Source organism: Heloderma suspectum, chromosome 5 (assembly GCF_057233095.1).
Source record: "Heloderma suspectum isolate Gila_16-S chromosome 5, 16-S_ref, whole genome shotgun sequence".
NCBI classification, from domain to species: Eukaryota; Metazoa; Chordata; class Lepidosauria; order Squamata; family Helodermatidae; genus Heloderma; species Heloderma suspectum.
The window spans coordinates 61,851,161-61,865,029 of NC_139462.1; the positions used below are offsets into that span (position 1 = coordinate 61,851,161).

At 45.1% G+C, this 13,869-nt stretch overlaps 1 protein-coding gene across 1 annotated transcript in view; it reads right to left on the reverse strand.

The window, feature by feature from the left end:
• Positions 1-13,869, reverse strand: part of OTUD4 (OTU deubiquitinase 4) — a 35,786-nt gene that overhangs the window by 11,553 nt on the left and 10,364 nt on the right. The window contains exons 7-15 of the mRNA XM_084856171.1: positions 12,520-12,601; positions 11,170-11,308; positions 8,461-8,518; positions 7,538-7,655; positions 7,374-7,438; positions 4,519-4,619; positions 2,150-2,274; positions 1,889-2,060; positions 1,002-1,164 (exon numbers count right to left, since the gene is read on the reverse strand). Coding sequence (XP_084712297.1) covers positions 1,002-1,164; positions 1,889-2,060; positions 2,150-2,274; positions 4,519-4,619; positions 7,374-7,438; positions 7,538-7,655; positions 8,461-8,518; positions 11,170-11,308; positions 12,520-12,601 — 1,023 coding nt within the window. The remainder of the gene's footprint in view (positions 1-1,001; positions 1,165-1,888; positions 2,061-2,149; positions 2,275-4,518; positions 4,620-7,373; positions 7,439-7,537; positions 7,656-8,460; positions 8,519-11,169; positions 11,309-12,519; positions 12,602-13,869) is intronic.

A 13,869-nucleotide genomic window follows, 5' to 3' on the forward strand; every position in this document is an offset into this window, starting at 1 on the left:
TCCGATGTGTACCACAGCCACCCAGCTGAGTTGCAGCGGCAGCACTGTCAGCTCTGGGCCCCGTCAGCATTTGTCCCACCATGCCTGGTGCTGAAGCTGGAACTCTCTGCAGAACTTCGCATGTTCTGAACGCAAAAATTTACCTAATTTTGGTTCTCTTGTTGGAAAATCTGGATGTTTTAGTACCAAATGTCTGTATCAGACTTCCCCAACCAAGTGCCCTCCAGATGTGTTCGATTACAACTCCCCCAATCCTCGGTGCACACAACCATTGGCCATGCTGGCTGAGGATTGTGGGAGTTGTAGTCCAAGCTATCTGGAGGCCACCAGGTTGGGAAAGGCTGTTCTATACCGCTACAGTACTAGTCTATAAACCAGAGGTAGGCAGCCTGGTACCCTTCAGATGCTTTGGACAACAACTCCTATCATCCCAGTCCTTTGACCATGCTGGCTGGGGCTGATAAGGGTCTGAAGGGCACCAAGTTGCCTACCCCCTGATATATACTATACAGAAAAAGTTCCATAAAAAGATATACCAGGCAATGCAAGAAAAATATACCAGGCAATGCGGTGAGACAGGAAAAAGCCTTCTCTGTAGTGGCTCCCCATCTGTGGAATACCTTTCCCAGGGAGACCAGCTGACAACTTCATGTAGATGCCAGATTAAGGCCTTCCTTGTAAAGCAGGCATTTCATCCTTCATTTGTTGCTTATTAATTTTACTGCTGGCTCTTTGAGGTTTTCAATGTTTTAAATATTTTAGTGTTTTCAATGTTAAATACTGTATTATTTTGATACTTTTATTTTTGATACTTTGTTGCTGTTAGGTTTTATCATTGTAAACCACCTGAAGGCATTTGCCAGTTGGGTGGCATATAACTCTAGTACAGAAAGAAATAATAAAACAAGCAAAAGCAGCAGCGATTTAGCTCTCCATTTCATTATTCACTGAACCAGGAAAATGCTGCATTTTAAGGAGGACTGTGGGCCCGGTACACATACCGAAAGTGCAGGAAAGGCTTCTTCATCCCGTAACTGAAGTTCATACAGTGAATGCATTTCTTCTATTGCCCGTTTCTCTCTGCGTTCCTCTGGAGAAAGGCCAAAATAGTCACAATCCCTATTTGCGTTGTCCAACTCTTCTGTCCTCTGACGGTCAGCCTTTCTGAAGAGAGGGGAGGGGGGGAACTGGGTTTCAGCTACTGAAACGGTAACATTAGCTACCTATGAGTGACCAGGAATGGATTTGTATGACGAAGAACTCCATTCAGTTCTGTTAACAAATTCCTGGGCTCAGAATGCTTTCATTGCAAGTGCATGCCTTTTACACCAGGCTCAGGTGCTGGATGTCAGGCTTCCAGTTAAAAAGAAGGAGATCCTGCAAGCCTGACATCCGCCCACCTCTTGGCCAGACTTAATACCAATCTAAAATGCATCATTACTGGAAAAAGCTCATCCAGACTTAAAGAGCAGCTTTAGCTGCCTGAGCAGCTGCATTCACACCTCTGCTAAAACTGAGGGGCAAATCCATTAGTCAGCGGTAGCTCACAGGTTATCCCTACAATTTAAATGCAATCAGCTATAGTAAAAGTGAGCAGAAGCTAGATCGCCACGTCTTTTGGACTTTGATTCCCATGAGCCCTTGCCAGCATGATCAATGGTCAGAACAGCTAGGAACTGCAGTCCAGAACATCTGGCAATCTGCTTTCTGCCCACCTCCAGGTAGAGAACAGAAGAAATCAAAGCAGCAAGATAAGGTTTTGAGTGAGAAACGTATCAGTGCATTAGAATATTAACGAACATTCAGAAGTTGCAATCCATAAATGATGGAGAACTCATAGAAGAAGAAGACGCATGCCTCAAAAACAAGTGAGACGTATCAGATTCACCTTGCAACCTGCGAGGGATTTCTGGCAGGCATTTTGTGCTCCGGAGCAGGTTGCTCAGAATGCATCCCGGGACTGGATATATGATGCTGCCTTGCGCCCTGGAGTCGAGGAGGCAGTGCCAATGGGGTTTTTACTGGCTTGTTTGGATTCTTTGATGCTCTGCAGTCAGCATCTGGAAAACACATGGTTTTTTTAAATTAATCCCAGCCTAATTGCCTGGCAACCACATTTGTGAATTGTAGAAAGGGGAAGGAGCCCTACCTGTCTGAACGTTTTGCCCATGAGCCGGAGCAGACTTTTTAATCTTCTTCCCCAGCACGATGCTCCAGCTCTCCGGAGAAGCGGTCTGTGGAAGTGGTTTAAGGTTCTTCAGCAACACTGAATGCCTGCAAGGAAAGAAGGAAGAACAGAGCCATAATATGTATCATATCTCCATGCTGCAACTAACATCTCACAAAGACCACACAGGTCAACAACCAGGACCCAGGAGATATCTGCCACCACAAGAACAGTTATTGTTTCTTAATTTAGATTGGTATGGCATGCAACAGGATAGCTCTGACTCATTTACAATATATAGGTATATTAAGTTTAAGAACAGAGGTGTTATCACAGAAAACAAAACAGGCAAGAATTAAAGACAACAGTTTTCCAGCTTGAGAAGTTAAAGCCAATTCAGACTGTTTTAGCCAGGTGTTGCAAAATATGGAGGTACCAGGGATGGGCAACTTGGAGCCCTCCAGATGCTTTCACCTACAACTCCCATCATCCATCACACCATTGGCTATGCTGGCTAGGGCTGATGAGTTGTAGGCCTAAACATCTGGAAGGCCACAAGCTGCCCACCCCTGATATATAACCCATAGTCTCCTAGGCTCCTTTCAAAACTAAGGGATTGTCAAGATCACTTCCAGACAGCTAGTTTAAGAGCACACAGATGGCTGGACCTTAGCAGAGCTGTTCTGCAATCTCTCTGAGTCATGAGCACAGTGAGCTGCTCAATATCTTACACAAGCGATTCATTAAGAAGTCACACAATGAGTTGGATCCCAGCTACCCATGGGGGGAACTCAGCCCACCGAACTGTCCTGCTGGAAGAAAGGAGGGAAAGCAATATTCCCCCATCCCCCCTCCATCTGCAGCCCCTCCCTCCCCAAAACTGCTCCAGAGGATTAGGAGGGCCTCCAGAACATATGAGGTGGCACTAGGGACTGTAGGGGGAAGGGGGAATCGACAAATATTGTCTCCTCCCCCACTTCCTCCAGCGAGAGCCGCCACAGGATCTAACCCACTAAGTTCAAATATCAAACAAGGAGTCCCGATTGCATATTGTCTCCAGCCTCTTTAGAGGAAATCAAATCTAGGAGCCAAAACAGGTGATGCTCAGTACCTGCTTTTTAACCCTGCCCCCAAAGCCCTTCGCAGGTGCCTGTCACTAGCATGCCCCAGCTCCAGCCAAAATCCAGCTCTGGGGCATTTCGAACCATCATCCCACTTCTTTGAAACAGCCAGGAGGCAAGCACCTTAACTAATCCAAGCGGTTACCACGACACTTCTTTCCAAACACAACGATCTATTTCTGTCACAGGGCTGTTTCCAGCGGCGGCTTTCCCTCAGCACAGAGAGCACTTCCACATGCACAGGCTGGAGCGCCCCGTTTTCACTAGTCCTCTTAGCCCCCCGCCTCCCTCAAAAGCTGTTCTTGAGGGACAGAGGACCCTTCAGAATAGAATGGGATGCAGAGGTCTACAGTGAGGGGAATCGTTCAAAATCAGGTGCCTCAACTTGCACGAGCGGAAGCACTTTTCCCTAAGATAAATACGACCCATAATTTACTATAATTTCCCACCAAATGCCAAGTTGCATATAAAGCATTACTTGCCCAGCAGATTTCTCTGAACGGAATTAGCATAATTGCTAATGTTCCTCTCTCATACGTTCGTATTTACAGATTGCCGAACACGCCCACACACGCCTGCACAGTCGTCATACCACTACAGCCCTTGGCTTGCCCCCAAGACCTTCTTCAGGAAGAAAACGTAAATACAACTCAGAGCTCACATGCAGTATTGCCAGAGCGTTTTTCCGTGGAACTTGGGCAGACACGAAGCCTGCAAAATGCCAGCGGCTTTGGGTGAATCTGATTCAAAGGAGTCTGGCACTGAATAATGTCAACTGCAAGTTGTTGTTGTTGTTTTTACACCGCTACTGGCCAAACAAGATTTGACCAGCCAGAAAATGACCACATTCCCCAACGCACATTTGTGTGGCAAGATCAGCGGAGGCTGGTGGCTCCAATGTCACTGGGGCAGTGAATTCGCTCCAGGTTTCAGCTGCTTTAAGAGTTCTGACTGAAACCCAGAACGGATTCACTGCCTCACTGACACTGGAGCCACCAGCCTCCACTGGGCAAAATGTGCATTTTAGAACATTCTTTCGTGGAGCTATCAAGTTGGAAGGGGGGAGGTCAACCAGTCCAACCCCTGCACAATGCAGGTCTACCGCCTGACAGACGGCCATCCAGGCTCTGTTTAAATACCTCCAGGGGAGTCCACCACCTCCCAGGGCAAACGGTTCCACTGTTGAACAACTCTTACTGTTACGACATTTCTCCTAGTGGTTTCACTTACTTGGCACCAAGCTCTTCCACAAAGACCATCACCGGCCCATTGGCAGACTGAACTTCTTGGATGTGAGCATTGTAAAACCTTCCACTGTGGTCTAAACGCACCTGTAGAGTAATGAAGAGTAAAGTAAATTGGAAAAGGGAGATCTCATTTAATATTGCCTCACCTGCCCACAGATCCACCTGTCTCCCTTCTCCCGAACCCCTTTGCCAGGAGAAGGAGAGTTACTGCTAGAAACCTGAAAGGAAGAGGAAAGCAACAGACTACATTTGGGGGAGATCCCACCAGACCCTTCTCACGCATGAGCCACGCAGGGAATGACACACTGCTTGTCCAAGGCATTCAGAATCCACCAGCACCTTTTCACTTCAGCAGCCTCGCCCCATTTCCCACCATCAGTTCAGGCCTATTTGTGTCGTTCACACCCATTCACACCAAGGACACGGACAAAGGCTGAACTGGCCCGGAAGCAAAAAGCAGGCAGACCCAAGGAACAACCATTTCGTACACATGCCCACCATTTGGTGGTCATTTTGTCTACCGTTTTTCATATTCAAAACCACATTAAGGACAAACTCGTTTGCCTGTTAATGCCCAGTGGTGCTGCAAGATACAAAAACCATAATTGATGAGGCAATGAATATATTTAAGGGGATAAAACCAGTATTACCTACCATAGCCTACCCATCCCCAACTCTGGTGCCCTCCAGATGTTCTGGATTACAACTCCCATCATCCCATCCTGGGGGATAGCAGAAGTTGAAGTCTAACACATCTGGAGGGTGCAAAGGTTGGGAAAGGTGGCTGTAGCTCATACTTATTAGATAAAACTTTAATAACTGGCAAAAACATGACAAGAACATGCCCAAGGAGAGCTACTTCTACAGCTCAACCTTCTCGTGTGTAATACGTAAAAGGAAGCAATGCATCTATGAGTCAAGAGAGGAGCATATTTTGAAAGATGCCTGAAAGACTTGTTAGCAACTCATTTGTACTAGCAAAGAACATCTGGGTGTTTATTTTTTGTTGGTTAGGGATAATTCTTCTCATTTGTTCATAGGGAACAGACACAGACACACAGAGGTCAGGCTACAAAAAAATATAACCAGAATGCTTATGTAAAAAGAAAAAAAGCATCCAAAACCTACCATCACAAAAAGGGTTTCAATTAACAATCACAAAGACATCATCCTACAGCATTCCGAAGGCTAAGGTTTAAGTTGTATTTATTCACTTGAAGCATTTTTACCCACTCTTCAGCTGAAAAGCCTCCCAGAACAGCTTACAGATCAATGAAAAGACAGTCCCTTCACTCAGGTTACAATTAAAAAAAAAAAAGCAGCACACCGAAGGAAAAAGTGATGGGGAGAGAAGAGGAAAACCAGCAAATGCAGGCGCCAAATTTGAACATGTCATTTTACTGTTTTAAATTGTACTGTTGTACATAGCCCAGAGTGGCCGGGTGACTGGCCAGATGGGCAATTAAGAAATTTAATAAATAAATAAATAAATAAATAAATATAAATAAATAAATAAATAAAATACCAAGTTCTTAGAAACAAGCAGCTGGAATGGAAACAGTTCAGGGAGAGGAGGAGCCTTATGGAGCTGGTCCCTCAGCACCCATGGAAGGGACCTGCTTCCCAACTCTCTGCCACAGCCAGATGGAATGGCTACTGCCGGGTGACAGTAATCCCCCGCGCAAGCCGTGAAGCTCACTGGGCAACCTTGGGCCAGCCGCTATTTCTCAGCCTAAATTACCTCACAGCGATGTTGTGAGAATAAGGATGTGGGGAAACAAAAAGATGTAGACCACCCTGAGTTCCTTGCAGGAAAGGCAGTATATTAATGTAATAAAGAGAATAAAAATAAGTGATGAGGGGATGATCACCCACAACTTGATCCACAAGCTGGAAAGGAAGGTTTGGTTCACGTATAAACCCCCCAGATCTTCCAAACTATGCACTGTAGGCTCAGAGATGTACCATGGTCTCAAATCCTCCCTCCCTCATTCAATCAGTTCCGTCCCGTTTAGCATAAACCATTGCTTGCTATTATATCCACTCTGGCAAACTACACTTTGCACTGAACTGGAAGTAACTAATTGAATCAGAGTGCACAGGAAGGAGGAGGAAGTGAGCAAGCTGCAAAACATTCCAGACATAGTTTGGAACAGGGGTAGGCAATGTGGAGCCCATGGGTATCCATGTGCCCTCAGGCACCTTCCTCGGTGCCCACTGAAATGCCCTAAATTTTTGTATTTTCTTACCGGCAGCTGGGAGTACTTCAAAGTGAAGTGGGAGCTCTAGCTGCTGCCATCTTCATTTCCCATGAATCACTCTGGGCAGGTTACTTGTCCTTTGTGATTAGCCATGCCCACCCACGGCAGACATTTTATGGTCGCCCTCAGGACAGTTTCTCAAATTTGCAAATGTGTCCATGGGCCCAAAAGTTTGCCCACCCATGGTTTGGAGGATTGGGAATGTTAGCTAGGCAGGGCCAGTCAACAGAACGTTAGGCTGGTGGGCCCAGACAACTGAGATAATGGACAACTGAATGAAGCAGAGCAGGAGGGAGAGGCAAGAGGTAAAGGAGGAAAAGGAAATAGAAGTTGGATTGCCACCTTTTTATGCTAGAGAGGTTCTGCAACTTTAATTTCAGCAGCTTCTCTCATCACTGCATCTTCATGTCAGAAAAGCTTGCTCTGATGGATTTCTGCCTTCCATGTCTGCCCTTAAAGCCGCAAAGCTTCTGTCAGGAAAAAGTGGCAACCTTAAGGGAAAGAGTATAGCAGCAGCATGCAGGATTGAAGAATGAAAGAGCAGCAAGTGGATTTACTCAAGTTCAATGCCACCTACTTGACATTTATCTCCAACTGAATACTGCATGCCAGCAGCAATAGAAAAATCTCGGTTTTGCTGGTCTGTAAACACATAAAGGAAACATGTTATACTATACCATTTGATCACCACAGAAAGACTCAACTGCTGCACCACACCAGAGTACTATCGTTGGACCTTACCTCGCTTTGATTGCTGCCAGACTTCATATTCAGTATTCTGGTAAACTGATGGATTGAGTGACCTAAGAACTTTTTTAGGCAGGGTAATGGAGTTGGATCTTCCATGTCTGTGAAGTTGCTGTGTTAAATAAACAAATCAAAAATCAAAAGAAGATAAGAATATCCAGAGTAACAAGTGAACAATATTGCATGGATATGCATGAAGTGAAATGGATTAAAAGCACATGCAAGTATTATTTGCAGTATAGCCATGTTCAAATTCACATAACCCACATAAAAAATGAGAGTATCTACACATATACGCATACAAAAAATCCTAAACAGCATAGTGTCCATCGTAATCAAAAAGTAATCACCCAACTCGTCTCTGATCTGTTTGGCATGTAAAGCAAAGCTTGCCAACGGCATTAACACACAAACAATGAGTCACTCCTTAGCAACCTGAATACTTTCTATGCCTTTTCCGACCACATTTAATACTTTGGCTTAATGAAGCAAGCTATTTTTCCTCAAAGGCAAATGAAAAGTACTACCAGAGAAAGTTGCATTCAACCAAAAATCCATGTGATTTGCACAACAATCCTACGTATATGTGTTTACTCAGAAGTACGTCCCACTATATTCAACGACACTTATTCCATTGTGAGGCCATTTAGGATTGCAGTATTAACTATGGACTTGCATCCTGTTATTTTCAATGGAATGCAAGTACAACAAACTTTCTCTGGCTTTAACCAGTAGACAGCAGACTCTAGCATTTCATAAACAAGTTTAACCCATAATCTAATACCAATGCTAACCATAATCTAATACCAATGCTACCAATGGTTTATTACCATCTGAAATAAACTACATTAGTACAGAGGCACAGAACTTCATAGTTAATTGTGAGAACATAGCAAGTTAATATCCAAGTAAAATACCTTGTTGCCCACACGGGGCTTCAATCCATTCGTATAACCTGGTGCAGCAGTTTCACTTCTGTGAAGAAAGGGCACAGAAACATTTCAAAATCAAGCAAGGCCTTTGTTTCAAAACTAATGCTTCACCCTTACAAGGGGAGAAATCATGAGTAGAACCTGGCGAGGCAATCTTTTTCCGACTGTCCACCTTCAGTTAGGACTAATTTATTTGAAATGCAAGTCGCCTGGTTTGATTGGCTTGCAGATGAGGCTGTTAAAACCATGTTTTTACACCGATCCACTAGAAAGCAATCAGCCACTGGTGTAGTGTCCGTGCTCATCATGAGAGCGACCATAGCCATGGCCCCAAGGAGAGTCCAAAAATGGAGGCAGCTGTGTCGGTCCATATCAGCAAACGGGTACTAGCAGTTTCTCTACCATGAGCAGCTCTTTTGTAATGGGCCTTAACTGCCCCTTCAAGACCAAGTCACTCAAAACACTTTGCATTACAACAGGGAATAATGGATTGTTGCTGGGAAAATGCTTTTCACCCCAGCTACTGTGAGGATTGCAGCTAAGCTCAGGGTTACCAGGGAGGTCTGAGGGGATGGCAGATGATATCAGCATCCCTGTTAATAGAAAAGTGCCAGTGCTACATCTCTGCAAGCCCTGATTCCACTACACCACTGCACTCAGCCACAACCATCCCGTTCTAACTATTAAAACACATACAAACACAAACTGAAGTCAAGTTTAATTATTTAAATTGTAAAAGTTTGAAATAAGAAACACAAACCCTGGGCAAACGCGGGGGAAGAGCCCAGGGGGAGCTTATTAAGTCATATTAGGTTGTGTTGTTGTTTTGAAACAGAACGTTTTAAACATACATTCCCCTTGTCAAGCACCAAATGCCCCAGCCCATGAAATCTGGTGATGAAACCCAGCAGTAAGTACTATTAGCTTATTGTGGGCTCACAATTTAAAAACAAAAAAAAGGGGCCTGCAATAAATTTCTCTTTTGAAAAAAGAAAGGGAAGATATGCCATTTATTAAATCCCCCAAGTTTGACCACCGCCACACACTCCTTAATTATGAGCACCAGTAGAAAAGTTACAAGAATCCTTAACAAAACTTTCTTTTCCAAGTGAGGCTCTTGACATACAAGGGGACAACCTAGACGTCATGCTGTTATCTTCCTACCTGGATAACACACTGGGCCAGGAGCAGGGCTGGGCCACCTTTCGGGGCTGTAGGCACATGGGGCAATTTGAGAAACTGTCCTGGCCACCACCACAAAATGGTTGCCATGGGAGACGTTGCAAAGGACAAGCAACCTGCTCAAATGACTGAGTACTGGGCAGAGGTGAGGTCTGAGCCCCAAAACACTAAACAACTCCTTTGAACCCACCATTTCAGCACCAACAGAACCTTATGTCACAGCAATCCCCATTACAGGTGTGTTAATTTTATTTATTTTTTAAAGAGGAAGGGGTTGGGGCCCTTGGTGGGCACCAAGAAAGGTTCCGGGGGGGGGCGGGTGAACCATGTTGCCCCCCCAACTTAGGTCCACAAGGGCCATGTCCTGTGCCATGTATTCACTTGGCTGAACCAGAGGCTGCAGTCCTATGCACACATATGTGGGGAGTTTTAAGGCCCACTTGAGGTCAGTAAATCATGCGCACCGGATCAGGCCTTGGTCTGCTTCATCTGCTGCACCGCAAATAATGGACTGGGGTAGTAACAGCTAAAGCAGCACCCTGTGGTTGAGAGGGAAGCAGCCACTCCACTCTGCCCTACAGGCCATTAAATACAAATACAGTCCTACTGAGACATCACAGGGCAAGACTCCACTAAACAAGAGGCTCCTACGTTAACAATACCACATCTGGGGGCTGTCAATGCTCCTGGCACAGACGTTGGCCCAAGGGTGCGACAGGGAAGTGTTCAAATGTGGCAGGAGCAGCAACAGCTCCTGCCAAGCTCCATCTTCAGTAGAAAGCCAAGGGCTGTTTCTTTGTGCCAGCAACAGAGTCCTTAAGACCAATTCTGTCCACTGTAGTAATACTGGACCAGCTCACAGGACCTGTGTTTTATAGCCTGGCAGTCTGCAGTCTGTCCTTCCTGCATCCAAAGTTCATTTCTGCAGCAATTGACAAATACTGCTGCTACAAGAGAACAAGTCAGTTGTTTTCATATGCCCTTTTGGGGGCGGGATCATGTTTAAAAAGTTACAGAACAAGAATGCATATAGCAGGGTTAAACAACATGGTGCCTGTGGGGCACCAATGCATCCCCAGACACCTTTCTTGGTGCCCACCGAAGTGCCCGGGCCCTCCCACTTTTTAATTAATTTTTAATTAACACATTTTCTTACTGGCAGCTAGAATTGCTGTGAAATATAGGTTTCTGTTGGTGCTGACAACTGTGGATTCGAAGGAATTGTTTCGTGTTTGGGGGCTCAGACCTCACCTCTGCCTAGTACTCAATCTTTTGAGCAGGTTGCTTGTCCTTTGCCACGCCTCCCATGGCAGCCATTTTTAGGTGGCATCCAGGACAGTTTCTCATATCGCCCAACGTGCCCACAGCCCAAAAAACATGCCAACCCCTGGCATATAGCTTCAAGAAAAGGTTGTTTCCTCAGTTTCTCTTCCCTCCCCCCATTATTTTCTTTATAACTGAAAACTACTGTGACGAGCTCTGTGCAATTCAGCTTCAGAGGAGTAGGCTTACCCCGCATCTTCATCGTCTGAGTCGGATGCTTCGCTGTCCCCGTTGCCACCCTTTGCCACATCCGGAGGGTTAAGTTCTTCTATGATTTTACTCACGTCAACATCAAATACTTTCTCATACAGCAGTTCATAGATTATAGCTAGTCAGGGCAACAGAACAAAAAACAGTGCATCACAAAGGGTTCAGTCACCTTATTGTAACGTGTTCCACAAATGGGAGGATTTTGCTCAAGTTTAACGATCATGCTAGAGAGAGGGTCATGTCAGACAGCAAGGTGAGGAGCTTTGCAGGCAGACTAAGCAACTGGAGGCATCTGCAGATTTTTGCCTGAGCACTGTGCAATATGACAGCCTTCCCCAACCTGGTGACCTCCAGATGTTTTGGACTGCAATTCCCAGCATTCCTGAACTATACCCAGCATGGACTGCCAATAAAGAATCACGGACCATATTCGTACAACTTTTGGCATTAGCAGGCAACAATGATCTTTGTATACTTTAGTAGACAGGCAAACGTTTCACCATCCTAAGAAAATTCAGTGTATCTGGAGGACTTGCCGTCCCCGGGAAGGCAAAAGTAATTCAGCAATAGATTCGGGCCAGGGTTGCCAGGTCACCATCCGGATATTCAAATAATGACTCTGATCCTGCTCACAGAAAGCACTGCTTTGGAGGCACCCCCTCCAATTTCTAATTCCTGCTGCAGTCCCTTGCACCATATTCCAGGCCATTCTCAAGGGCCCCCAGAGCATTTCAAGACAGAAGAAACCTTGGAAGGATTCTTTTCGATATATTGGAAGAAAGATAAGCAGCCCCTGAGGAAAGACATTTCTTTCCAAAATGCGTTGGGCAGAATAATTTTTTTTCAGGGACCTACAAACTTTTTCCTTTTTGTTTTGTGACACACAAGCGCCTTTGCCCTCCTGCTGTTTCGGCCTACAACTCCCATCATTCCTCACCACTGGCTATGCTGACTAGGGCTGATGGAAGATGTAGGCCAGAACATCTGGAGGGCCACAATTTCCCTCCCCTCATTTAGGCTATCCCAAGTCCTAAATTTTAAGGTAGAGAAGTCCAATAGAAGAACTACAGTTCAAGCACGCGCTATGTATGTGCACACCAACACGACTACCAAAGTGGACAAAGTAGCACTGCAGCAGACTCAACTGGTTTTTGCCAAATGCTGAAAACTCCTCTCCATGTAGGGAGGAGGCTCACCTTTTTGGCAATGGAAACCACAGCACCAAAAGCAACAACAGCATGGCGCTCCAGATCAGTGAGGGGTTCTGCCCTGGTCACCACCCACTCCTAAAACCTCGTTTCAAGACCAATTCATCACATTATTACTTACACTGGCAAAGAGCAGCATTAAGTGTATATTCTATAGGATAGACAATATCATAGTGGCTGCCATTTGAAAAACACAGCAAAACCTAGAGGGGAGCAAAAGAAGACTTAAAAATACACATTACGATCACAAATCTACACATTGACCAAAAAGAACTAAAACACCAATGGTTGTATCCAATGTTAGTCTAAGGTGGTGGTAAGACCTCCCTGAACCCCACTGTGTTGGGTAATTTCTGGTGAGCCTCCAATATTCCATTTTTGGGCAAGGTGCTGGAGCATGTGGTGGCTTCTTAGCTCCAGGGTTTTCTGGATGAGGCAGATTATCGGGATCCACTTCAATCTGGCTTCAGGCCTGGTTATGGGACAGAGACTGCTTTGGTCGCCTTGGTGGATGATCTATGCTGGCAACTGGAGAGAGGGAGCGTGTCCCTGTTAGTTCTGCTGAACCTTTCGGGAAGAATCCAAAATGCTGGTTATGACCTATAAAGCCCTACCTATATGGCTTGGGACCAGGCTACCAGAAAGACCACCTTCTCCCATATGAGCCTGCTTGGGTCTTAAGATCTTTGGGAGAGGACCTTCTTTTGAGACCACCGCCTTCAAAGGCAGATTTGGTCGCGAGGCAAGAGGGCCTACTTGATGGCTGCTCCCAGCCTGCCGAAGGAGGCTAGGTTCTCTCCCTCTCTGCTGTCCTTCCACCAGCAGGCAAAGAACTCTTTATTCAGGCAGGCCTTTGGCATGTAAGTGGATCTGCTGGGATGGATGCTGTTTTTATTCTGTTATTGCTGTGTTTTTATTGTGTTTTAATGCATTGTTTTAACCAAGTTTTATTTATGGTTGTAAGCCACCTTGAGTGCCATTTTTCTTAATAGAAAGGCAGGGCACAAATTAAATAAGTTAAGTCCCATTCATTTCAATGGGTCTACTCTATGTCGGACTAAGAGTGGACACAACCCATTGCCTCTCCAAAGCAATAAACCACTTGAGCAAGTGGAATTATTTCAAGACTTAATACGCAAGTTCAGTACAGTTTGTGTTTACTGGATATAGTAAAGACAGAAGAGGCCAGTCTGATGTCTTCTTACGTGGGTTTAATTAGCATCAGACGTGATGTGGGGCAGCCTTTCCCAACCTGGTATTATCTAGATGTGCTCAAGTTGCAGTTTAACACATCTGGAGGCCACCAGGTTGGGAAAGGCCAATGTAGGAAATTCAGGCTCAGGATTTAAAAGAAAAACAAAAAACAAATGACCACCAGTAGCACATCCAGTTTATAAATCTATAAAGTTTATAAATTTATAGATTTTAACATTTGAAATTTAAAATGTATAGATTTTAAAATGTGAAACGT